General features: G+C 44.9%; 1 protein-coding gene across 6 annotated transcripts in view; it reads right to left on the minus strand.

Moving 5' to 3' along the window:
* Positions 1–26,028, minus strand: part of TBC1D7 (TBC1 domain family member 7) — a 142,866-nt gene that overhangs the window by 13,570 nt on the left and 103,268 nt on the right. Inside the window, exons 1-3 of one of the 6 annotated variants that reach the window (XR_002646469.3) lie at positions 5,971–6,393; positions 4,480–4,636; positions 3,345–3,425 (exon numbers count right to left, since the gene is read on the minus strand). Coding sequence is in view for 5 of the 6 variants with exons in the window: in XM_089918329.1 (XP_089774455.1) it covers positions 3,345–3,425; positions 4,480–4,591 (193 nt within the window). In the remaining variant the exon portion in view is untranslated. Of the gene's footprint in view, positions 1–3,344; positions 3,426–4,479; positions 4,637–5,970; positions 6,394–7,140; positions 18,319–26,028 lie in introns of those variants that run through there. The other 5 variants (XM_089918329.1, XM_022586691.3, XM_089918330.1 and 2 more) reach the window with 5 other exon arrangements.

Raw genomic sequence — 26,028 nt, forward strand, 5'->3', positions numbered from 1 at the left:
ACTGAGGCACCAATCCAAATTCCTCTTCTATGAAAGAGAATCCTGTGCAAAGCTGCCTACCACAATTAGACTAGAACTCACAAATATTTAGTTACCGTATAGATTATCTTTTAGAAATTCACACTATAAATCAAATTTTAAATACTATCAATATTCGAATGGCAATTATATCATTGATATTAAAGAGAAATGAAATGACATCATAAAGGCTTTGAATAAATGTGCCACATAAATTCAAGATAAATCACACCAATTACAATAATGATTTAATTCAAGTTTACGGCTGTCAGCCTTGGGCCACCCTTAGCTGCTAAAGGCCTATCTCCAGTTGCTGTGCTTGGCCCCTAATATGGAATTGTTCCCATCCCCCAACCTCCACAATTCATATGTTGAAGCCCTAACCCCCAATGTGACTATATTTGGCAACAGGGCCTTTAGGAGGTAATTAAGGTTAAAAGAAGTCATAAGGTGGGGCCCTAATCCAACAGGGCTAGTGCCCTTGTAAGAAAAGGAAGAGCCACCAGAGCTGGTGTGGTTTCTTTCTCTGCCGTGTGAGGACACAGCAAACCAGGAGGTGATGCTTCACCAGGAACAAAATCAGCCAGCACCTTGATCTTGGACTTCCCAGCCTCCAGAACTGTGAGGATATAAATTGTTATTTAAGCCACCCAGTCTGTGGTATTTTGTTAAGGGAGCTGTAGCTGACAACACAGCCCCCTTCATCTTAGAACCACCACCAAGTGGTCAAATCCTTTTCTTCCCCAACAACTAAAACTTGCTCAAAGTCCTAAAGTCTCTTCAGAAGGAAAAAAAACCTCTAATTTTCACTACCAAAGTGACCTTATATTACGTTTCAATGCCATTTTATGCTCATTAATATATTTAAACATGATGTCTTCTCATTAGACTTTGGGCCAAGAACCACATTTTTTAAAATACAAACAAATGGCATGGAGAAAACACACTGGAAAGAGCACTGGATGGGCCTTCAGTCAACTAGTCCCAGAGGTGTTAACACCAAGATGCTCACAAATGTCTCTCCGGGGACTTGTCTCCTTATCTTCCAAAGGCAGGAAATGGGATGGGTAAGCATTTCACCAGATGTTCTCTGCAGAACATGAGCCCCAAGGGTCTTCATGAGAAAAAGGGTACCAGAGTCAAATAGATTTGGGAAGTGGTGACAATGAAATTAAGGCTTTAAGTTTTGCTATAAAGAAAAACATCTTGCTTTATTTCCCCCAGCCTCATTAAACTTCATGAAACTGTACCGTAGCCCAAGCTCCAGAGTCAAAGTTCCTGGGTCTGAAGTCTAGCTCTACAGTTAACCGGCAGGGTGACCCTCAGCAACTTACTTGATCTTCCTGTGCCTTAGCTTCTCCATCTGAAGAATGGGAAGAATAATACCCATCTCACACAACTCTAATGCTGACTCAACAAAGTAACATACATAAAACACTAAAAGTACATGGCACATACTAAGCTAGTGTAAGTGTTATTAGCTAGTACACTTGACTATGGATCTCTCTTTGGTGCAAACTACCACAGATCCAGTATTCTAAAGAACATTCTGGGAAACGTAACTTGGATGAGCTCAGAAGACTAACACGGTGGGAGGTTAACGTTGGAAACAAACTCCCAATATAGTGTGGCAGCTCTAAATCTCGAGTGCCTTTTTAAATAAATAATTAATTAATTAATGTGCGTGGGCTTTCTCTAGTTGTGGTGAGCAGGGTCTACTCTTCATTGTGGTGGGCGGGCTTCTCATTGCAGTGGCTTCTCGTTGCAGAGCACAGGCTCTAGGCACGCGGGCTTCAGTAGCTGTGGCACACGGGCTCAGCAGTGCTGAAGCCTGTGGGATCTTCCCAGAGCAGGGCTTGAACCCGTGTCCCCTGCCTTGGCAGGCGGATTCTTAACCACTGCGCCACCAGGGAAGTCCCTCGAGTGCCTTTAACGGCTAGAACAAGGGAGACTCACCTCATAAAGCAAGCCACGAAAAAGACAGGTGATGAACAGCCTGACAGCCCTTGGCACTCAGCTGCAAAGTACAACTGTCCATCTCATACTAACCCACTGGCATTATCAGTTAATAAGACACACAGTCTTTCTCAGCAGATATAAATATGATTGACATTCCCACCTAAAAGGCACCCCTGGAAGGCATTTACTTTGATGGGCACTGGAAACACTAATATTTTTAAAATACTCAGGGAAAAACTGAGGTCGTTTTCACACATTCTCTATATTTTAACCGCACGGTGACCTATTAGAAAAGTAAGTGTACAAAGGCTGGCAAGAGGCACAACAAAAAAGGCAAAATGCACAGTGCTTTCTAGCACGGCTTGCATTCCCTTGCTGGCTCCACCTTACATAATCAGATTCGGGACTCCAGATTTTTCAGGTCCTGAAAATATAGTACATCTTGGAAAGAAAACAAGGTCTATAAATCTAGCCTAACTTCAAATGGGCTCTACAAACCTGAGCTCAAATCCTAGCTCTGCCACTCACAGGCTATAAGGCCTCAGGCAAGTTATTTCGCTTCAGTCCTTTTTCCCCATCGGTAAAATTGCAATATTGATACCTGCCTCACAAGGGAATTCTAGGATTATCCTAACTTTTGGTTTTTTTTAAAGAAAGAAAAGGAGGGTAGTAATGGATGGGTATTTTCTACATCAGCAGGCTCAGCAATAATAGAAAAAAAAAATCCTTAGTTCAAAAGGCATACTGCCAGTCACTTGGGGCACCTAGTACACGTTTTCTTCCACAGAAACTGAGCGAGGCTGTTTTTCCTTCTCCTTCAGCCACTCTTCACTGTAAGTTATTCATTTGCACTTCTAGGAAGTAAAAACTCTTCAATTCCTTTTTTTTGATTCTGACAGCACTCCTTAGGAAGTTATACCTCTACAGCTGGGAGTCACAGACTAACAAATCAAGAGCTAAACCCTAGGAGTTAATTTAGCTCAATATCCTCATTTTACAGATGAAAGAAAAAAAGGAAAAAAAAAAAAGAGGCCTACTGGCATCTTCTGGAAGGTTACTAAGCTGACAGTAAAGCCCAGACCAGTTCGCCTTTCTCCCGGCCCAATGTTCTTCCCACACCTTGTCTCAGGAAGGTGCGCCACTGTCTCTTCTAATGTCACCTGACACTCAAGAGTGACACGCAGTGGACCGCCTCTGAAGGTCACCTCCTTCCAGGCTTCCAAAGTGAGTAGTAATTCAGGCTCCCGAGGTTAGACCCAGTACCCAGTAAAAGGCCTAAAGAAATCCTTTTTCTGACTGATAAGATGCCAATGATCCCATCGTTCAACATTTTTGAAGATAAAGCTTCCAACTCTTGGAAATCATACCTAGAAGCACCTTCCAGACCAATGCACGGTACATGGATGGGAGTGGGAACCTCTGACTAAAAGTACAAAGTTTCTCAATATCTAGAGGAAGGAAAAGAAAAAAAACACAAAACGATTAGATGCTTTTCATGCTGATCACAATAGGTAAAGATGCATTTCATGTCTGAAAACCAAAAGTATAGTAAGACATCTCTTCAGAGGCAGGCTGCTATACAATCAGCAAATCTAGGAAAGGTAACACTAGACTGACTTCCAGCCCAGGTGTTCCCACTAGCTATGTATTTTTTTCCCCAACTAGCTATTTAAAAACAATTAGTGTTTCATGGTGTAGGAGATGCATTTTGCATATATTACTACATTCACTATAATATCAGCAGTAGTTACTATTTATAGAACTTATTTCATTTATCCACATCGCAAGCTTGTTGGGTAGTTATTGTTTCAAAGATGCAGAAACTGAAGCTCAGAGCAGTTTGTGACTTTAAGTTTACATCGCCGGTGAGTGGCACAGTCAGCCTGCAAATCCCCCCATTCACCAGTAAGCCACATTCAACCATCTTGGGCCTCAATTTCCCTACTTGTCAAGTGAGAATTATAATACTTACAACACAGACTGCCTAGTGAGGATCAAAGATCAGGTGGGAAATGTTTTTGAAACTTTAAAACACTCTATGCATTTAAACTACTGTTTTTAACTATGGCTCGGTTTATTCTACTTTAATTAGCAATAGAACAGACCTTATTATGACTGGCTTAGAATAAAAATGTCAATATATAATGCAGTTTCAGTATTATCCATAAAAGAAAATCATGGCAAGAGTTACTGCAAATTTACCCAGAAGCTATGATGACACCTCTGAAAATTGAGAAAAGAAAGTACATGGGCCTAATAAGAGAAAAAAATGTTACTAACTTCTAAAAAGGCCTTTCAAAAAGGTCTGGCTCTGACTCCGTGAAATATAAACTTGAAAAATCCTTAACTTCTCCCAAAATATGCCATTCTGCTGCCATCCTATCACTAAAAAAATACGGCAGGTAACCAATACCTCTGGACATCTTTAAAGGTAACATTTAATTTCAGAAGACCTGGGAATGACTGAGAACCAATAAGGTAAATTTAACTTATAAAACTCACCCAGACAGTCATCTTTTAGGAGAATTTCTAATGATTTCTTTTCTTCAACTCCACGAAACCCCACTTTTTCATAATATACTGAACGGAAGTTTCTCTGGGAGTCCTCAGTCATGTTTCATTCTTGGAGGGACAGAATAGGGAGCAGAAAAAAGTGAGCCTAAAAACAAATGAAGAATTGATGAAAAACTGAATGATTTTCTCCAACTTTTCCATGAATCTGATACACTATGATAAATGGCCTGCCCTTGCATAGAACTCAGTATTAAACCTTCCCTTTTACACACCCTAACATCACCTCACCTTTGCACCTTGGCCAAAAACCAAGATATAAAACAAAAGTCCTCTGAGCTGCTGTAACAGATGGCACAAGGTTCATGCCTTAGCACTCCTATTAGGAGAGAACCTAGCACAATGGTATATTCTGCAGCCGTTACATACGTTCAAAGAAAAAAGTTACTGAAATAGGAAGACAAAAATGTCATGCAAAAAGGGATTACCAAATATACATGACGACTGTTTTAAAATTTTTTTTTAAATTAAGAGTATTCCGAAATGTTAACAATGGTTATCTTTAGGCAGGATTCCAGATGATTTTAATTTTCTTTCTTTGGCTTAGCTGTCTTTTCTAAAATGGGCATTTTGTAAAACAAAAAACTAAGTTATAAAGAGTAAAAAAAAAAACAAAAAACCCACAAACCCAAGTTCCTCACTTAGTTTTCCTTTAAACACAATTCTATCATATGTAATTGTGAATTCAAAACCCACAACAGATTAAGCATTAAATTATAAACCAGAAGAGGGGCAGGAATGTAGCCGGTTGACAAGTGATATCACAGAGTTGGAGACAAAATAATGACTTAGAATCTGGCATCAGAACTCAAAAAGTTCGCTGGTCTCTCTGGTTCTTTCACAATAACCTTCAGTAGGACTGAAGGCAAGTCATCAGGAAAAGGTCAAATTAGGTCTGTGTTTTAAGAACAGAATGGATGTAATGCATTTTCCAAAAAATATACCACTGCCTGCCCCAAACGCTTAAAGCGTCGGTGCAGAGCATAACCCTCAGGTTTTAGAAATTCCGAGATGTCCCCAGGGGCTAGGGGAGGGTTTAGTTCTAGACAGCCAAGGTGTTCCTTATTGACAAGATCCTCACTGAGACGATTCGGGCACAGGAAAGAATAGAATTCGTTTAGGTTGAGGAATTCTACAGGGTACTGAGCTCTTAGGACCAAACGTTTTTTAAAAGCAGGATTCCAAAGCATTAAAACACTAAATAAGGTGGGGTTTATTTAAAAGCAGCATCCAAACAGCTGCAAGGCGATTCGGTGGCTGCCGTCTAAGGACACCATCCTCTGACTGCAATTCAACAGCAAACGCGTCCTCCGGGAGGAAATAAAGTAAGTTTCCTTGCTGCCCAGCAGCGCCCACCTGACGGGAAAAGTAAACACACCCTGATCCAAGACCCCAGGTCCCACTCTCCCTATTATGCTTCACCTCTAGTAGTGGAAACCACACCCAGGTTCAGACTAAGTGCTCCGGCGAGGCAGCGGAAACCTGACCCGGCGCGCTGACCTGCCGACCGCCCAGGGCCCGCCGGGCGGAGGGAGACGGCTGAACACCCGCGCCCAGGAGATAATACCAGCAGCCGCGGCGTCCGCCGGACGTGACGTCAGCTCCGTTCCACGGGGCGGTGCCGAGAGTGCGCGTGCGCCGAGAGTCTGCGCGGAAGCTCCACCCCCCCACCCCACACGCCGTGGGGTTGCAGACTCTGCAACCCAGACACGTGAAGTAACGGGACGCAAGTCAATCTAGCATCTCAAGCTCCCCGCCCATTTCCCGCACCCGTCTCCCTGCTCCCCCTACTCATTCCTGGTCTGGAGAACCTCGCGACTACCTTACTCCCGCTGTCCCGGGCGGTGAGTGCCCGGGATGCTCTCCCCAACCCTACCCTGGAGGTGATCGCAGACCCCAGGATGGTGCTCCTTAATCTGTCTGCGGTGGCAGACCCCTGCTTTGTTTTTATTTCCTTTTTCCTGGTATGTGGAAATAAATGACCAACCAAATGAGAAGTGTAAAGCAACTTATTGAGAATTTGCTGTACGAGAGAGTCAGCCCCACTATCACTTCTATTTGGGCAGAAACTCAAAGGCAGGCAGAGGAGGGGAAAGGTTGATAGTGGAAAAAAAGGGAAGGCTTCAGGTATGTCCTCGTGGGAGGCTGCTGGCATGGGGAAGCTGCAGGTAGAGGAAAAGCCGGGTGTCCTATGTGATCCGTTAGCCACCTCTGGCTTTCTCTGGCTGGTCCTAAGTTGAAAAGCAGGGATACAAATTAGGAAAGCTGTAAGTTACTAATCAAGTCCAGGCCAGTTGCTACAGTAGTTATTGTTCCACTTCCTGGGTGGTTTCTACAGCTAGCAGTCAGGCTGGCTTCCTAGGCTGGTTTTTGTGGATAAGGGGTTGTTTTCCTAGGCAGGTTGTTGGTCCATTCTATTTTCATATATGGTCGACCACTGTCTGTATATTCAGCCTCTCAGTTAAAACACTATAAATTCTTTGAAAACTGAAGTTTAAAAACAAGATATACAAGCCCCAAGTTTTTAGACTCAGCAGACAAAATTACTCTTTAAAATAGCTATTAAAGTTTATAAACACTTTCTCTGCTTACCTTGTCACAGACCAGCACTGGTCTCAGGGACAGCCCTCCAAGCAGCACCAGATGAGTGGGTTATTTTTTTTTTTTTTTTTTTTTTCTGTACACGGGCCTCTCACTGTTGTGGCCTCTCCCGTTGCGGAGCACAGGCTCGGGATGCGCAGGCTCAGCAGCCATGGCTCACGGGCCCAGCCGCTCCGCGGCATGTGGGATCTTCCCGGACCGGGGCACGAACCCGCGTCCCCTGCATCGGTAGGCAGAGTCTCAACCACTGCGCCACCAGGGAAGCCCTGAGTGGGTTTTTAAACCACTTGGGTTTGCGAGGAACTGTTACCGAGCCAGGTTTGTTTTGTCCAATGCATAGCAAGCCAAACGCTGAGACACCAAGGTTTGCAGCAAAGAGAGGGAGAACCGTCTCAAATCAGCTTCCCTGAAAGAGGCTTGGGATACTTATGGGCTAAAAAAGAAGCAGGAAGATCAGAGTCATGGGAAAGGTGATTGGGAAAAGGTGTGGGAAGGTCATTCTACGCAGGTGTAACTAAGCTACAGGCCTTTGCACGTTCAAAAGATCACCAAGCAGAAACTCACGCATGCCTAGTTGGAGGGTCAGTGGTCCCATCTAGTCTTAACCAACTCAGCTCAAACTAGACACAGCTGATTCCAAGTTCCTGCAAAACAACTCGGGCAAACATCTTACTGTTACCGAACGCGAGTCCCTGTGCCCAACGCACAGCGAGCCCAGCAATACAGAAATGTCAGAGTTTGAAGCAGAGAAAGGTTTATTGCAGGGCCATGCAAGGAGACAGGTGGTTTAAAAAACCCTTTTACAGGAAAGGTGAGGGAGGGCTGTGGTTAGTTGTTGAAAACTTCTTGGTGTCCGATCCTTTGTTCTTGCAGCTGTCCATGTAGATCAGGTCACGGTCAGGTCACTATGTTCCTGTAAACCTCCATCAAAACAAATGTTATCCTCTGTTCTACAACTTTATATCTAAAGGTGTAATACTCCTAAAGGTAACAAATCCCGTAAGCAAAGTAACATCAGTACCCCTCATTTTACTTGGTCAAAGTCCTAAGGCTCAACTTTCAGTCCTCTGAGGCCCAGGTCCTAAGAAGAGGGGGTCGCTGTGTGGGCCGGGTACCCTCGCTGGGTGCGTTCATCCAGCACCCGGGTGTGGGTCCTCTGGTCTTCACCCAGACTCAGCTGAACAGGCAGGTCTCAGCTGGAAGCACCTTCAGGGCCGGGTCCCCAGGCTCAGCCCCGCCGTCATCACTGAGGGAGCCAGGCACCCAGCACCCAGCCAGCCCTCAGGCTCCTCAGGCCCCCCAAACAGAGTTGGGTCCCACAGACTGTGACCCAGGGTGACTGCCACCACCAGGACCACTGCGATGCTGACCGTTGGCAGAGCGGGACCACGGACAGTCACGCACTAAGGCCTTGCCCTTGCACTGATGGCTGTGCACCCGCCCCATCCCCGTTACTTTATAGCTTAGGCCACGGGCCACCTGGAGGACATGCAGCCTTAAAACGACCTTGATGAGTAAAGGCAGGTGAAATGGATTTGACCCATGGTCTCAGTACCACCTAAAGAGAAGTCAGTTCAGTGATGGGAGCAGCTTCCCTAAGAGCCCAAATGTGTACAGAGCAGACCACACAGGGGCGAAGCTCTAGAGAGACTCTTAGAAATCAACAACACCAAAGTCAGTCCAGTTACGGTGTCAGTAGGTTTGTGGTGTAACGGCTACACAGAACTTTAAAAAAGAAGTGCGTGATGGTTGAAGGCAAACACCTGTGCTTCTCTCCCCGACCCCGCAAACACCATCTTTAGCTCTTCAGCACTGGGGTTCTAAGCCTTGCTTAGGCAGTGTTTCTTCACATTAGCAAGTAGAGTTTTTCAAGGTTTAGCTTTCAAGAATTCCATTTACTTCATCTAAACTTTGGACCAGTCACTAAGTTTTACAATCTTCTTTTTCTTACCTTTAAAGTAGAATAGTGGTGATGATCTCACAGAGGTATTGGAAGGATGAAGTGAGAAAATGTGTAAAGTTCTTGGCAATGCCTGGCACCTGACACAGTGAGGTTATGTGTGAATTGGCTCCTATTAGCTAAATGGTGACAGAACGTGGTTGCCTTTAACTGTCATTCACTGTGCTTTTTGATGAGCTGACACACAATATTTGGAAGCTTCTACGGGAAATAAGTCTCTTGGAGACGATTCTTAACACTGCAGCCAGAGTGACCGTTTAAAAATGTCCTTCCTCTGCTCAAACTCCTGCAATGGCTCCCCATTTCACCCAGAGTAAAAACCAGTGTCTGCATCGTCTGCCCCCTTTTACCTTATCAAATACCAGGGTCCTTCTCATGTCTGTCCTCTACGCCTGAAATGCTGTTTCCCCAGAGAACCACGTGGCCTATTCCCTCACCTCAATTTTGAACAAATGTTCCCTCCAAAGTCCTATTCCAAGCACCCTACCTAAAACGGCAAACCCATTACCTGAATCTCAACCTTCCCATACTCACCTTCACTTTTCCTTTCTTCCACAGCGCTTATCGTAATCTTAGCAGGCAATAAAATTTTGTGAAACTGAATGGAAATAAGAATTTTAAACGTCACAGGTGCCCCTTGTTTGAATGTATCCCTTGCTACCTTCACCCCTTAACGCCCTGTAACCTGACTACCCTCTGGTGGTTAATTATTCTCACTAAAATTATGGGAATAACTGCCCTGCTAGTCAACTCACTTTCAAGATTGAAAGGGACTCAAAGGTCAGCCCGTTCCAGTCAATGTGATGGGGCTGAGAGCTAGATTTCAGGGTATGAAAGCAGCACAAAGTGTTTAGGAATGGCATCACATCTTTTTAAATTCACCTGTGGTAGGACAGCAATTATCAAATACCAGCGACCTCCACCGCCCGCCCCTCTTTTTTTAAGAGATAAGGCAATGGAGACCCAGTGAGGTTATAGCTCTAAGGCAACTGTCTTCATTTTGAGCAGCAAGCAAAATTAACATAGTAAAAAAAAATCCATTAAAGCGTGATTGGGGGAATATATAAATTCAGGTGACTGACATATAAAATCATACCTCCAAAGCATCTGAAGAGGGACAAATCCCGGAGGCTCATTTTCTCCTTCATTTCGGTCATTTGGTGGAGAACTTGTTCAGCAGGTCTGAGTTGGCTAATCATAGGCAGACACCAGCTGCAGGCCCGCAGAGCTCCCCTTTCTGACCAGGGAGCTTCCCTTAGTGTCATAGCAGATCTGTGCTTCACCCAACCCCATCACTGTAAATATGTGAAAAATTAAGGGGAAGGGGCTCCCCTTGATTGTGATGTTTGGCTGCAGTGCATGGACCCTCTATGCCCTGCCTAAGCTGTGGAATAGAATCGAAGGATTGCATACGCTCCACTATTTTCTACTTGTAAATTTTCCCTCTAATAAAGCCTACTTTATACTTGCATCATTTGGCACTAGTGGTGTGTTTTCATGACCCTTTTTCGGGATACATGATTGTATACAGAGCTGTCCTGTTAGAGGGAGGAAATATTACTTTACCTGTCAAAACTGGTAGGATATGTATTACGTGGATGTGATTATAGCCTTCCAATACTGTCCTGGTATATGGAAACCTCTGGTCAGAGGTCAGAGGTTGCCTCGTGCACGTGGGGTCATTTAGCTAATAATGAATCCATTAGCCACTGGTAATTATTTGACCTTTGCCCTGTTTTATACTTTGCATGAATCTTTGGCCCTTTTAGTGTCAAGATGGCAGGTAAAGTCATCAAAGTTAAAATGAAAACTCCATTTCAGTTTCAGTGAAACTAGAAAAAAAAATAAAGTAGCTGAAGAATTTCCAGAAGCAGTAGAGAGCAAGCAGGGCACATGTAGGAGAAAGTAGAGAGAGACCGCAAAGCTGCAGACCTCAGAGCCAGCAAAACACATCTCCCAAAGGCATTCTTATCAGGAACAGATGTTAGAATTTGCCAAATGCTTTTTCTGCATGGAGATAATCACGTGGTTTTTCATAAGTACTTTGTTAATATGGTGAATTACACGGATTGATTTTCAAAGGTAAACAAATTGTGCATTCCTGGGATAAACATAACTTGATCATGATGTATTACCGTTTTATATATTGTTGGATTTGATTTACTAGAACTTTGTTTATAAATTTTGCATCTATTTTCATGAGGGATGATGTTCTTTTTCTTGTAAAGTCTTTATTTGGTTTTACTGTCAGGCTAATGCTGACCTCATAGAACAAGTTGGGAAGTATTCCTTCTTCCACTTCTATTTTTTGGAAGAGTTTGTGTACAACTGGTGTTAGTTCTTCCTTGAATGTTTGGTAGGACACACTAAGGAAACCATCCGGGCCTAGAGATTTTTTTGTGAGAAGGTTTTAAGCTATGTATGCAATGTCTTTAAAAGATAGAGGGCTATGCAGGACATCTATTTCTTCTTGATTAAGCTTTGGTAGTTTAGGTCTTTCTAGAAATTTCTCCATTTCATTTAAGTTTTAAAATTTATTGCCGTAAAGTTTTCCATAATGTATCTTTATTATCCTTTTAGTGGCTGTGGGATTTGCAGTTCCATGTCCTATAGTGAGACTCTCTCACTCAATGATCTTGGTAATTTGTATCTTCTCTCTTTTTTTCCTGATCAGTCTGGCAGGAGGTTTATCAATTTAGTTGATCTTCTCAAAGAACCAGTTTTAGGTTTTATTGATTTTTCTCTATTATTTTTCTGTTTTCTACTTCATTGATTTCCATTCTGATTTTTATTCTTACCTTTCTTCTGTTTTCTGTAGTTTAATTTGCTCTTTTTTTCTAGATTCTTAAGGTAGAAACTGCTTGGAGACTTTTTTTTATAATACGTGCATTTATTACTATAATTTCTCCCTGAGTATTACTTTAACAGCATCCCACAAATTTAAATAACTCAGTTCATAATCCTTCCTAATTCCCTTTGATTTCTTCATTGAACCATGGATTATTTAGAAGTAGGTTATTTCGTTTCCAAAGATTTGAGGAATTTTCCAGAGATCCTCCTATTTCTGATTCTTAATTTAATTCCATTGTGGTCAGATAATATACTTGTTATGACTTGAATTCTTTTAAAACTATAGGGAATTATTTAATGGTTTATCTCAGTAAATGTTCGATATACTCTTACTATGTATCTTGCTGCTGTTGGGTGGAGAATCTTATGCGTATCAATTTTTTCCCTCTGCTTGGCTTACTTCATTTAGCATAATGTCCTCTAGATTCATCCATGTTGTCACAAATAGCAGGATGAGTTGGCATCCTTGTCTTGTTCCTGATCTTAGAGGAAAAGCTTTCAGCTTTTCATTGTTGAGTATGATGTTAGCTATGAGTTTGTCTTGTACAGCCTTTACTATGTTGAGGTATATTCCTTATATACCAAATTTACTGAGAGATTTTTAATCATGAAATGATGTTGGATTTTATCAAATGCTGTTTCTGTATCTATTGAGATGATTGTGATCTTTATGCTTTATTCTGTTAAAGTAGTATACCCATTTGTTGATTTGTGGTGTTTTTTTTTTTTTTTTTTTTGCGGTATGTGGGCCTCTCACTGTTGTGGCCTCTCCCGTTGCGGAGCACAGGCTCCGGACGTGCAGGCTTAGCGGCCATGGCTCACGGGCCCAGCCGCTCTGCGGCACGTGGGATCCTCCCGGGCCGGGGCACGAACCCGTGTCCCCTGCATCGGCAGGCGGACTCTCAACCACTGCGCCACCAGGGAAGCCCCTCAAGATATTTCTTGAGCTCCCTTTTGATTCCTTCTTCCACTCGTTGTTTATTAAGGAGTGTGTTGTTTAATTTCCATATATCTGTGCATTTTTTTCAGTTTTCTTCCTCTTATTGATTTCTAGTTTCATACCATTGTGGTCAGAAAAGATAGTTGGTGGGAGATAAACCTGTCGTTCTTATTCCACACCTTCATTGGAGACAGAGGGCCAAAAATCATTTTTAATCTTACCATTTTCTTTATTCATTCACCAAATGTCAACAAAAGTTTCGTCAGAAAAATAATTTAAGAAGAAATTTACCCAAGTAACAATACATTTGATAAGGGCAACCTAAGTAGCACATAAGAAAGGCCATGGAAATTGAGGTACTGTTGCCTGGAGTGGTAGGTGAAGACACCGTGGAGGAAAGAGAATTTGAGCTGAGTATTGAGAATTTGAGCCCTTCCCCTCCTTCCGTTGCCTCTGAGGCCAAACCAAGTGCTTCCAGATTCTTCTGGTGCAATTTAGGAGACATGCCAGATGCTTAAACACATTTAATCGCTGTCAGATTAATTCCATGATCACTAATGAGTTGCTCTTTTTTCATATTTATTTTTGTAATGATCACGAGCAGGCATTTTTTGTATAAATGATGGTATTTTTGACAAAAGAAACAGTACCCACTAACCACAAAGGAAATGATAATGTGTATGTGGAAATGGGACTTGGCCTATGGCAGCTGTGTGGGTATCACAAGAGATAAGGCTTGAGAGCAGGAAGGGTCAGATGGAGAAGGTCAAAGGAGCTTGGACCAAGTGTGGGCAGCGGACAGGTGACTCAGATCAGGAAGACTTTGTAAGTCTGGAACAGAGTACATGCTGATAACTCCCTCCACTTGGCGTGAGATGTTGTCAGCCTTCCGCAGTAGAAACTCTGCTCGGTGTAATTCTCAATGGAAGCAGCAGAGGGCAGCAACGGTAGGCGGTTGGGATGTTCCTCGCACTGAGCTAGGGAGAACTTCATGCCTAAGGGGGTGTTGGGATTCTGCCTCCACCAAGATCTAGCAGCTATTTCCAGATGCTGGGGAAGGGAAGATGGACCCTGGCTTGTCAGGTAGACCACAGATCCATCTTCTTGCAGATGGAAATGCTGAGCAAAGTAACAAAGACCTCTTTATTCTATCAAGTAAAAAGAATAACAGCTACATTTATTGAGTGCCTTGTGTTCTAAGAGCTGTATGCATATCACGCCTGTTAACTTAACAAATGGAAGCAACTGGTGCTACTATTTCCCCCACATTTTATAGGAGATGAGTTCAGGTGGATGCAACTTGTAAACGGTTCATATCTGGCTCCCATACTTAACCTACATATGTTACCTCTCTGTGCAGTGGTACTGTTATTGGTGTGTGTGTGTGTGTGTGCGTGTTGCGTGTTTGCTCTTTGCTCTTTGGTGCATAGTTTTTGTCAGTCGTTTAGATTTAGGGTAAGATGGAGAATTTGCAGGTGTTTTGGATCTTTCTTATAAACCAAAACACTGTAAGGCGGTAGTAACAAGATTGCTGGAGTAGAGCGGCTTAAAGTGTAGTCCTCTGACTAGTGGTGGTCCACGGACTGTGTGGGATGGGTGTGCAGCCCAGGAAGTACAGAAATTCAGAGCACACCCTTAGATGCTCTGATAGCAACTTGAGAGAGTTTTATGCCTATTGAATCTAATAATAAAAATTGAGGGCTTGAATTTGCATCTTTTTAATTTCATTTTCTAGTAATTCATATGTATTATATTTGAGAAAAGTTAAGTCCACAACAGATTGGGATTTTTTTTTAAAGCTGGTTCTTTGCCACACGATTGCATGAGAAGCACTGCAGTGGAGTTCATAACACAGACATAAAAGTCTGTAGGGTTTTAGATCTGTTCCTTTTACCAGGGAAATGAACACCCCACACAAGGATTAAAACATGGAGGAGCTGCTCCTGTAAACCCTTCAACAGCTCCACTGATGGTCATGATTAAAATAGAACGAAGCGCTTCCCTGGTGGCGCAGTGGTTGGGAGTCCGCCTGCCGATGCAGGGGACGCGGGTTCATGCCCCGGTCCAGGAAGATCCCATATGCCGCGGAGCGGCTGGGCCCGTGAGCCATGGCCGCTGAGCCTGCGCGTCCGGAGCCTGTGCTCCGCAACGGGAGAGGCCCGCGTACCGCAAAAAATTTATATATAACGAAGAGGGATGAGGTGGAAGCAGAGGAAGGAGGGCAATGGAAACGGGGAGAAGGGAAGGAGAAATCTTGATAAGACTTAAGAAGGAGCAGGACCCTCTTCACTTCTTGTAATGACTCAGGAAAAGCACAAAATTATAAAGAAACAGATGGTGTATGGAATCATTTTGTTTAACATCTGCCCTTAGGTATTGCTGAGGCATCTTTTGCACATACATTTGACACAGTAAAAGATCCCAAGATCCATGAAATAACCAGGCTTTCACAAGGATTTATTCCTAGTCACCTATCATGAAAAATACCTAATTTTCAGTTGAAAGATGAGCCCTTGGCCTTATTCTAGCTTCGGCATCAAAAAGTTGCTATCTAGGAATGTCGGGGGAGAAAGGTTCTAGGAGAAGCAGCATTTCTCAGAGGAAAACAAAAACAAACAAAAAGGAACTTGTCAAGGCATAAGTAACATTTTTAAATGCAGCAGTGGAGTTTGTTACAGGAAAAGAGTAATAAAATGCAATGTCCTTTGTTCACTTGCAGACGTTTTCCTTCTTTGAGGAAATAAAGGGGAAAATGCTCAGCTCTGCCTTGATTCAGGAGCACCTGGCCAACATCGCACAGAGAGACGTCCACCCACATAATAGGGTTTGCTAGGATGTGAGAGTCAGCAATGACTTGGAGAGTTGGGCCTGAGCAACTGCAAGAATGGGGAAGACGGCAGGTAGACGTTTGGGAGGAGAATTTGGGCACTAGTTCAGTTTTGGACATAGTAAGTCTGAGAAGTCTATCAGACATCCAAGTGGAAATGTCATGTAGATGATTGATCACAAGCCCAGAGATGTCAGTTAAATGCCTCTCAGCTCCAAATCCACCTTTCCGTGCCTGCTCCGTGATAATGGAGCTAAAACCGTGTAAACATTTTTACTCTGCCCTCTGGCGTGATACTAAGTTTTCTCAGCAGAGTGCCCTGCCAGGACACTGCAAGAAGAAAGGGTTTCTTTTCCTGACTCTGGTGAACGGTGAGCTCTTCTTGGCAGTCACTTGCACCGTGCACGGCACCTACAGAGCTTGACTCTTGCAGTGGGTGACAGCCAAAGCCAGCTCCTGGCAGGTTCAGCACCAGACACCCCGTCACGGATGGCTTCCTTCAGTACCTTTTTGTGCGGCTTTGCCACAGGTTTCAAGGTACAGCACCAAGCAGCCGACAGCTTGCCCAGCACCCAAAAGGGCCATTTCTCAGCGAGTCCCACCAGAGCAGCAGCTGAGCAACTTCTCCACCGTCCCATGAACCACAGCTGTTCCCCCTCCAACCAGGTCTGGATCTCAGCCCTACGGTGTGAATGGGGGTCCCCTCTTCCAGATTTGTTCCCTCCTTGGGCTCTCTATCTCAGCCCTAGGAGTAATGGCTATTCCCCATAGCTGCTATTCCTGTATTCTTCAGAGTCGTCTTTATTCCCGGCTAGCCAACCCTCCATTACTCCAGTCTGCTGTGATAATTATGTGAAACTGTTCTGGCTCAAATTACTGTGTGGTGTCTGTCTCCTGATTGGTCCAGACTGATGGGGATCGGTGGAGAGGTCCAGGAAGGAGATAAAAATTTGTGAGTTGTCAGCATATAAGGGCTACTGAAGAGCCATGAGATCACCATGGCAGTGGGAAGATGAAGGAGAGAAGGAAGGAGAGGACACTTCAGCATCAAAAGGTCATGAGAAAAGGAGGAATTCACGTAAGAGACCAAGAAGGAGCAATCAGTGAGGTAAGAAGAAAATCAGGAGATTTTCCTGGAAACCAAATTTTAAAAGGATATCGAGGGACTTCCCTGGTGGCGCAGTGGTTAAGAACCCACCTGCCAATGCAGGAGACGTGGGTTCGAGCCCTGGTCTGAGAAGATCCCACATGCCGTGGAGCAGCTAAGCCCATGCACCACAACTACCGAGCCTGTGCTCTAGAGCCTGCGAGCCACGACTACTGAGCCCACGTGCCACAACTACTGAGCCTGCACTCTAGAGCCCGCGAGCCATGACTACTGAGCCCACACACCACAACTACTGAAGCCCACGGGCCTAGAGCCCGTGCTCGTCAACGAGAAGCCACCGCAATGAGAAGCCCGCACACCGCAGCAAAGAGTAGCGCCCACTCGCCACAACTAGAGACAGCCCACGTGCAGCAACAAAGACCCAATGCAGCCAAATAAATAAAACAAATATATAAATAAATATTTAAAAAGTATATCAAGGAGGGATCGATCAGCTGTATCAAATACTGCTGATACATCAAGTTAAAAAGGAGACTGAGAATTGAGCACAGGAGGTCGTTGATGACCTTAAGTTCATTGAGAACAAAAGCCTGATTGGAGTGGTTTTAGGAGAAAATGGGAGGAGAATTGGAGACAGCATATCAGTGGCTCTTTTGAGAAGTTTTGCTGCAAAGAGAAGCAAAGAAATGGATGGCAGCTGGGGTTGGGGTGATAAGGAAGTAAAGTCCAGAGGAAGAAATAGCATGTACGTATGGTTATGAAATGGTACGGTAGCAAAGGAAGAATTGCTGATCTGGCCAGAACGGGGAGGATTTACTGGAACCACATTCTTGAGGTGGGGAGACGGGCTAGGAACGGGAGCACAAGTGGGAAGATAGCTGAAGCTGAGTCTTTAGGGGGTGACCTAAATTGAAAGTCAAGGGTGAACATGGAAATTAGGTCTAGGTGGGTCAGAGTGGGAAAACGTCAGGTGTGAATGTAATAGGACCGTCAGAATCAAGGCTGCGTTTCTAAGCCTCGCCTGCAGGTAAGTCTGATCAGTAGGGTAAGCCCTAGCCAAAATATGTGAGGGGGACATTTGTGTGAAACTTTGGGTCACGCCCTTAAAGAGAAGGAACGCGTTCTCCCACGTCCTTTTTCCTGCCGGCTGGAATGCAGACACAGCTGTGAGCCATCTAGAACCATCCAGACAAACAACTTCCTAGGGAAGATGGAGCAACCGGGTAAAGAGACCAGGCCCTGACTGCTTGGCTGAGAACACCCACCATCCCAGCTTCAGCTGTTATGGAGAGAGAAAGCTACTCTTACCTTGTTTAAACCTCTGTTATTTTGAGCCTCTGTTTTATACACCTAAACATATCCAAATGAATACAGAATTCCAAATATGCCCCAAAGCAAGGAGAAGTTGTCTTGGAGGCTAGCTTGGTCTCATCAGGATTTAACGACAGTTAGAAGCTAAAACAGCCCCTCAATTAGTTTTTTAAAAAGTGAATCAAAGATGCAACCAGGGCTTCCCTGGTGGCGCAGTGGTTGAGAGTCCGCCTGCCGATGCAGGGGACACGGGTTCGTGCTCCGGTCCGGGAAGATCCCACATGCTGTGGAGCAGCTGGGCCCGTGAGCCACGGCCGCTGAGCCTGCGCGTCCGGAGCCTGTGCTCCACAACTGGAGAGGCCACAACAGTGGGAGGCCTGTGTACCGCAAAAAAAAAAAAAGATGCAACCAGAAAATTAAACAATGTACAAAAATCTCTTTAGTCATAAAAGCAGTAGGAACTTTCAGAATTAGTGTGTAGAATCTACACATCTAAACCCTTACCAACTTCCCTGAGAAACTTCTAGGTGGCGTGATAGGACTGCAGACCTGGGATCCCGGAGACAGATCTCTTCAGCAGCAAGGGAGCATATGGAAAAGAGAATAAAAGTGGTCACTGACCTTGATCAGAACACTTAGTGAAAAGTACGGCTCGTGGATGGCTCTAGAGACTGTCATGCAGAGAGAAGTAAGTCAGAAAGAGAAAAACAAATATCGTATATTAATGCATATATGTGGAATCTAGAAAAATGGTACAGATGAGCTGGTTTGCAAAGCAGAAACAGACACAGAAGTAGAGAACAAACGTATGGACACCAAGGAAAGTGGGGGTGGGGGGTGATGATGGTGGGATGAATCGGGAGATTGGGATTGACATATACACTAATATGTATAAAATAGATAACTAATAAGAACCTGCTGTATAAAAAATTTAAAGAAAAGCATGGCTCTAGGTCTTGGCCAGCTGCACCTGAGTATCCCAAATTCAAGCCTAGAAAGGGGTTCAGGGTTTGGAGCTGGCTGTCCAAGTCCCCCTTCCTGCACATCTCCTCGGGAAAAGGCAAGTTCTTGGATTATAGAAGTGGAGTAGGATGTAGACAAAGAATGGAAGGTGGATTCATATACGTTGAACACATCCAGAAATGTGCTGTCCCCAGGGTGACCCGGGCCACGGCTGGGAAGGCGTGACTGTATGTTCTGGCCACGTTCCTGGGTTCCTTTTTTAGTTTTTCTTTTTCCTCTCTGAAGGAATTCCTAGACATTACAGGTTTACTTGGCTAATTACATAGTACTGTTGATACAGTACCACCTGGAAACCATTTATCATCTTCCCTCAGCCTCCTAATTGCATCACTTACTGTTGGAGCCAGGGGTGGAAGGAGAGGAAACAACCTATCTTGTTTTCTGGGAAGAAGAAAGTGAACATACCAGAAAAATTAAGGAAACACTTGACCGATTCACTTTCTCCAATCTGGCCCACTCTAGTTGTTTTTACAGGAGTGTGTATGTTGTCATGGGGGGCGGACAAGCTCCATGAAGATTCATCACGGGCGGATTATTGTAAAAATGTTTGCAGAGGTAGAAAAAAAAGCGGGGGATAGGGGGAGAAGTTGGGAGGAAAGGTGGGCGGCTGAGTAGAAGTGACAAGAATCAGATGTCCATGAACACGGGGGAACTGGAATGAACATGAAAGTGGGCTGCCCTCCAGATACACTGCTGAGTGCCCACTGGAACATTCTAGGGCAGAGTAAGAATGCAAACCATTGTAATGGCTTCCTTTTTGCCATCTGTTTGTCTGAGTACCAACTCCTTTTAGACTCAACTCATTTGTAAACACTACAAAAACACAAAACTGACCAGCTCACAGTATTTTCTGCCCATCCTGGAGGGAGTAAAATCAAATATTAGCAATTCTATGCTGAAGACCAGTTCTGACCTTTTAAAAGCTCTTAGAATCTAAGATTAATTCTTCTGTTTGTTTCTTTTTTTTCTGGAAAAGACTTTAAGAGACTATCAACTAGCTCACTGACTTGAAGAAACGAAGGAATTATTCATCTAGTTTCTGTTTTAGGGATGAGGCAACTAGAGCCCTAGAAAGACGTGAGGATTTAATTCTCCTGAAGTCCAGCAGGAAATAAGATAGAGCAGGGTTTAGAAATCCAAGTTTCCCCTTCTGGCAATGCTGTCTTCCCTCCTGTTGTCTCTCTGGCTGATGAGTGATCGTGATGAGTTACAAGCAGTAAATTCCTTCTGTGCTGGGAGGAGGGAGCAGGGAACAAACAGGTGGTCACTTACAAGGCTGCTGAAATCTACAAAGAGAACAGTAGAAGCAGTTCTGGAACCCTGGCTGTCCATTAGAGTCACCTGAAGAGTTATGATTGGGTCCTCCGGCAGGTGAGTTAAATCAGAGCCTGGGGCTTATGGGAGGAGCCAGGGTATCTATTTTGCGAAAGCTCCCCAGGTGATTCTAAGATGCAGCCAGGGCTGAGAGCCGCTGTCTAGAACTGTGATTCTTAATGGGGATAGATGGAAGACAGCCTCACCTAGGGCCATGATACAGTGAGCGTGCCTCACACTGGTCTGGAGGGCTCGCTGGGCTTAGGCCCTGTGTATCCAGGGTCTGAGGTGGGACCGAGGATTTGTGTTTCTAACAAGCTCCCTGCGTGATGCAGCTGAGCCAGGGAACACACTTTGAGAATCGCTGCTCTGCAGGTAACTTTTCAAAGTTATATGTATGTATATATGTAAAATTCATATATATGTAAAATATATATAAAGTATATATGTATGTATGTGTGTGTATATATACACATCTGTCCCTAGCCCAAGAGTCGGCTGTACCCCCTAGAATGGACTTGGGGAGCACGGGAGGGGTAGAGGACAGTTCTGACTAAAAATCCAAGCAAAAATGATCACAGAGCACAGAACTCCCATTGTAGCTGGTGCCATCTCTCAGGTGTCCTGCAGGAAAACATTGCCAACTAGGAGCCCAGAGCATAAAAAGCAGAATTCAATGCTGATTCTATTTCTTTTCTTAGCTGAAAGTCAAGTCTCTTGAAGCTCACCCTAGACTAGAACTAGTTAACTTTTGGGAAACAGTTCTAAAAAGGCTATAAATGGTCAATTATCAGGCATCAAGGGAAGCCAGCAACCGGGAGCAAGGGCTTTATCTAAAAAAAACCATCTCGCCAGGAGATTTGGGGCCTTTTGACCTCCGTGGGGCTTGTCCTGGCTCCTTTTCTTCACCTTATAGGGTAATTGCCAGGACCTCAGTCACAGAATGAGGTCTGAGAGCAATCTGATCTCAGAGGAAAGGCAGCAGTGAAATGAAACACAGTGGATGTGTGATCACCCCCACAGTTCTCTGAATATAACAGCCAGGCCTCTGCGCTCACTGGATGCTCCAGCTCGAGGATGAACCATGCCGGGGCTGGGCAAGGCCCCGATGGCTCAAAGAAATGATGTGTGAGCTGGTAAAAATCTGATCGAGGGGACATGGAATGGAGTTCGTGAATGTATGGACAGACAGTGCTGGCAATGGCGTGGGCGGGGGAAGGGCAGGGGCTGCACCAGGGGACCTTCCAGAGAAGCAGCCGTTAGTAACTCAGTAAGAAGTCGAAAACTGAAAAGAAATCTCCAGTGAACTTGTAAGTTCAGAGCCCTGCCTCACCAAACCAAAGCCTCCTTCCGTGAAGTGTTGGAACGAGGATGTATGCAATGACACGGCAAAACCCTCCAGGGAGGGACAGGACATGGGAAAATCCTTATCTCCAGTACAGTCACGTCACAGGCAGGACCCTACTCATGAGGCTTGGACAAACTCCCAGAGCCAAGCTACTTGAATGTGGCAGGTACAAATGGAGGCTTTTAAAACAGAGCTTAAGTGATTCCTTCACAGGGAGAGACAAGAATTTGGTGTCACAGTAACTTTTCCAGGTGACTAAGGTAAGTGTCTGACTCAGTGCCCTGAGTCCGTCTGTAGCCAAGGCAATACTTCCCATGGACTTGATGTGACGCGATGGCCCAAGGCTCTGGGAGCATCTGCCTGGGGTGACAGTTCCAGGATGCTGTACTCTGGACGAGCTTCTGTTCTCTCTGATCTGAACTGCTCCAGAGTCCACAGACCAATGGAAGTACATTAAACCCTACGGATACCCCACACGGTGCTGAATTTCAGGGGATTTAACTTATCTGAACAGGCCACTGATGAAAAGGCTTTTTCTGAGCCCTTTAGCTGGGTCAAGGACGTCAAAACACCAGTGAAAAACAGTCCAAGGAGGCATTAGCATAGACTTCTGGGGTTGTTTGTGACCAGGCTTGAATTGTTTGACGAGCCCTGGCCCAATTTCCACAAAGCTTTCAACACTGAGGATGAAGGACATTCCAGAGCTGAAAAGGATTCTGTCCTCACCAGAGCTGGGCCTGTCAGTGGTGATGCAGCTGTCTGCTGGCTCCTGACAGGCTTAGGAAAGAACCTTTCATCCACTTACATTCTGGTAACACCCACCCGTGGAAAGGAGAGCTTTTGTTTCTGAAAAGAAATATGAACGAGAGAGCCCTGAATGGCAGCAAAGAGGGAAAAAGGAGTAGGGGTTTCCAAGATGTCGGGCTTGCCGACCTGAAGGGAGGTGGGGGGAGGAGGTAGGGTCTGGGTCTGCAGCTCAATTACTTGGGGAGCTTAACATTTTTTTTTAATTGTGGTAAAATATACAAAACATAACATTTACCATCTTAACCATCTTTAAGTGTATGGTTCAGTGGTCCTCAGAAATTCACATGATTATGCAATCATTACCACCATCTATCTCCAGAGCTTAAAAAAATTTCAGTTAAAATTCTTCATGTAGAGTTTTTTCGATACATTCATGAAAAAGAATGAGGTCAGGGCTTCCCTGGTGGTGCAGTGGTTGAGAGTCCGCCTGCCGATGCAGGGGACATGGGTTCGTGCCCCGGTCTGGGAAGATCCCACATGCCGCGGAGCGGCTGGGCCCGTGAGCCATGGCCGCTGAGCCTGCGCGTCCGGAGCCTGTGCTCCGCAACCGGAGAGGCCACAACAGTGAGAGGCCCGCGTACCACAAAAAAAAAAAAAAAAAAAAAAGAATGAGGTCAATGTTACATGCTGATGTGGAAAGAGGTTAAAAATACATTACGAAAAAAAGAGCAAGACCCCGCCGTGTGTACAGTGTATATATAATACTTGTGCGGATGCTGGGATAATTTCAGGGAGAGGATGCAAACTGTGGATGGCAGTTGAGCCTCTAGGAAGTGGAAATGAGGGTCTGGGATGGAAGGGATTTTAACTTTCATTGTATAATTACAGTGCGGGCTGTTTAATAGATGCCCGTGTTGTTCGCATTTTAAAATTTTCCAGCTACCTCTTCTGCCCCCAAATCAATGCAGGTGGTGAGGTGCAGAGCCCCCAGATCTGCTTATATTAAGACGACCCTTTTGGTACTGGTGCTCAGCTTTGTTTGGGAAACAGGGCTTTGGAGTAAGAACTTCCTCCAAAGGAAGACATGGGTTCGGATGCCCAGAAGGGGTCTTCGGATTTCAGAGTATCTCTTTTAAACTAATTGTGTCATTATTTAAATCGTATTCAATCACCATGGAAAAAGTTTATAGTTGAGAGTAAGGACCATGCTAAGGCTATTTCTACCATACTTGGAGGTTCTCAACTTTTTTGTGCCTTGTATATCTTTGGCAATCTGGTGGAGCCGATGGACCCCTTTTTGGAGTAATGTGTTTAACCCCACGGAATACTGTTTTGAACGTATAAAATAAGACACATATGACTATAAAGTAACAAATTATATTGTTATATGTACCCCCCAAATTTTTAAAATTGTGATGGGGCAATGTATGGGCTTTTAACCGCAGTATTAAATTAAAAGATCTGCTTATAGTACAATGATTTCCATAATTTTAGAGCAGTGACGAGTATGAATGATATTTCAAGATATCTGTAAAACCAGTGATAAGATCTGAAGACACATGTGATTCTTACCGGTGATAAAGTCACAGATACTGCTAATCCAACTGTAACTTGATATTACAATTGAAGAAAATGCTAATTTCAGGGAGAGTTAGTGAAAATTAAGATGCGCTTTTTTGGTTTTTGGTTTTTTCTTTCCATCCAAGTTCAAAGACTCCCTGAATCTATACTCTGGCCCAGGTGAAGGATGAATGGAGAGTTCAGTGGACAGGGAGAGGTTCCGGGTGGGGAATGAGAGCAGGCTGGGAAGGGATGAGATGCAGCCTTAGAAGGGAAAGATGTCTGCCTTTGCTTCCCCAGGCCAGGATGAGGAAGCAGGTCAGATACAACACGTGCTGGGTGATCAGGAAAACAGGTGGAGAGGCTCTCATCACATGACCTCCGCTCGGATGAATGGATAAATGAAAGCAAGAGGATGTTGTAAACAAGGAAGGGAAGAGCCTGGATTTCACAGGCAACCTGACGAGACCCAGGACAGATGCAAGGACTGAGCCAGGGGACTCAAGACAGCAGAAGCCAGGGCTGGATGTAGCTGACGAGCATCCGCTCCTGCTGGGCCGGGCCCGCTCCCTGGGGAGACTTTCTTCAGAAAAGCTCCAGTGCAAAAGGAGAAAATAGATTGTAGCAATGGCCTGGTGGGCAGGGTCTCTGAAAGCTGAGGAGGGATGAGAGATTCTGTGTGTGCAGAAAAAAACAAAAAGGCTACCTGGAAGGTTCCTGAACGTGTCCAAGAGTCCCTGGAGGGAACTAAGGGACAGGGCAAAGTGGCAGCTGGTGAATCCTTGAAAACTTCAGGTTTGGGGGCGGGGATTGCAAATAAGAAAAGCAACGAGAAAGGAGGATGGGCTCAGGGTGCACTTGGGGTCTGGTGCTTATTTAACACAGAGGTTGGTATGGAAGTTTTTCTAGCAAATGCTGACAGTTGGATCGCCTTGAACAGCTCCCGAAGTGAGTCAGCCAGACTGTGCCAAGTTCTACAGGAATTCCTCCCTCGTGCCTTCTCATCCGCTCTCCTCCTCTCTCAAGCTGTCCTCAGAGCACAGATTAGGCCTGTTGGCCACAGAGGAACCACGTTTCAGTTATCTCGTGTAACATTTGCTTATCTACAGAAACTTCCATATCTCAAATGCATGCCTCTGCCCTTTCTCCAAGTTTTCTCCCTTCATCTCTTTTTTACCCTTGGCATGAATTTCCACTCCTGCTTCTGCTCTGTGTCTCCCCTGCCCCACCTTGACCCCAGTTCCCTCTTCTCTTCTTTTCCCCATCTCTTCCCGCTCACTTCTTTCTTAGTGATACATGCGTGTCAGCATCTCACAGCTGTACTGATACGTAGCTGCTGGTCCCAGGCTGACTCTCTTCTGCTTCATGGTGGAAACCTGAGTGCCAAGTCAGATGCCTAAGCCCAGCACACTGAAGGGTGACTGATGCTCCAGGCTCCCTGTTAGCCACCACATCCCAGACAAGCAGCCTCAGAAGGCCTAGAAAGACAGCGGGGGCTCTGGCCTTGCTTCCCTCCCTGTAGTTTCACTAGCTATTATGCCTGCTTGGTCTTTGCTTTTTTGTTTCTTTTTTTGCGGTACGCGGGCCTCTCACGTTGTGGCCTCCCCCGCTGCGGAGCACAGGCTCCGGACGCGCAGGCTCAGCGGCCATGGCTCACGGGCGGCATGTGGGATCCTCCCGGACCAGGGCACGAACCCGTGTCCCCTGCATCAGCAGGCGGAATCTCAACCACTGCACCACCAGGGAAGCCCTGGTCTTTGGTTTTGAGGGGTCTGGAGTGAGTCACCATCCCCAAGATAGCCTCAAGCATCTTTGGTCTGGCTTCGGCCTGATTTAGACTCCTCAGGGCTCTTTAAAAGGGAGGTAGTGACTTGGATAGGGGGTGTTTCAA

The sequence above is a fragment of the Delphinapterus leucas genome, chromosome 10, assembly GCF_059928025.1.
Source record: "Delphinapterus leucas isolate spDelLeu-1000000601 "Yukka" chromosome 10, BTC_Dleu_Yukka2, whole genome shotgun sequence".
NCBI lineage: Eukaryota > Metazoa > Chordata > Mammalia > Artiodactyla > Monodontidae > Delphinapterus > Delphinapterus leucas.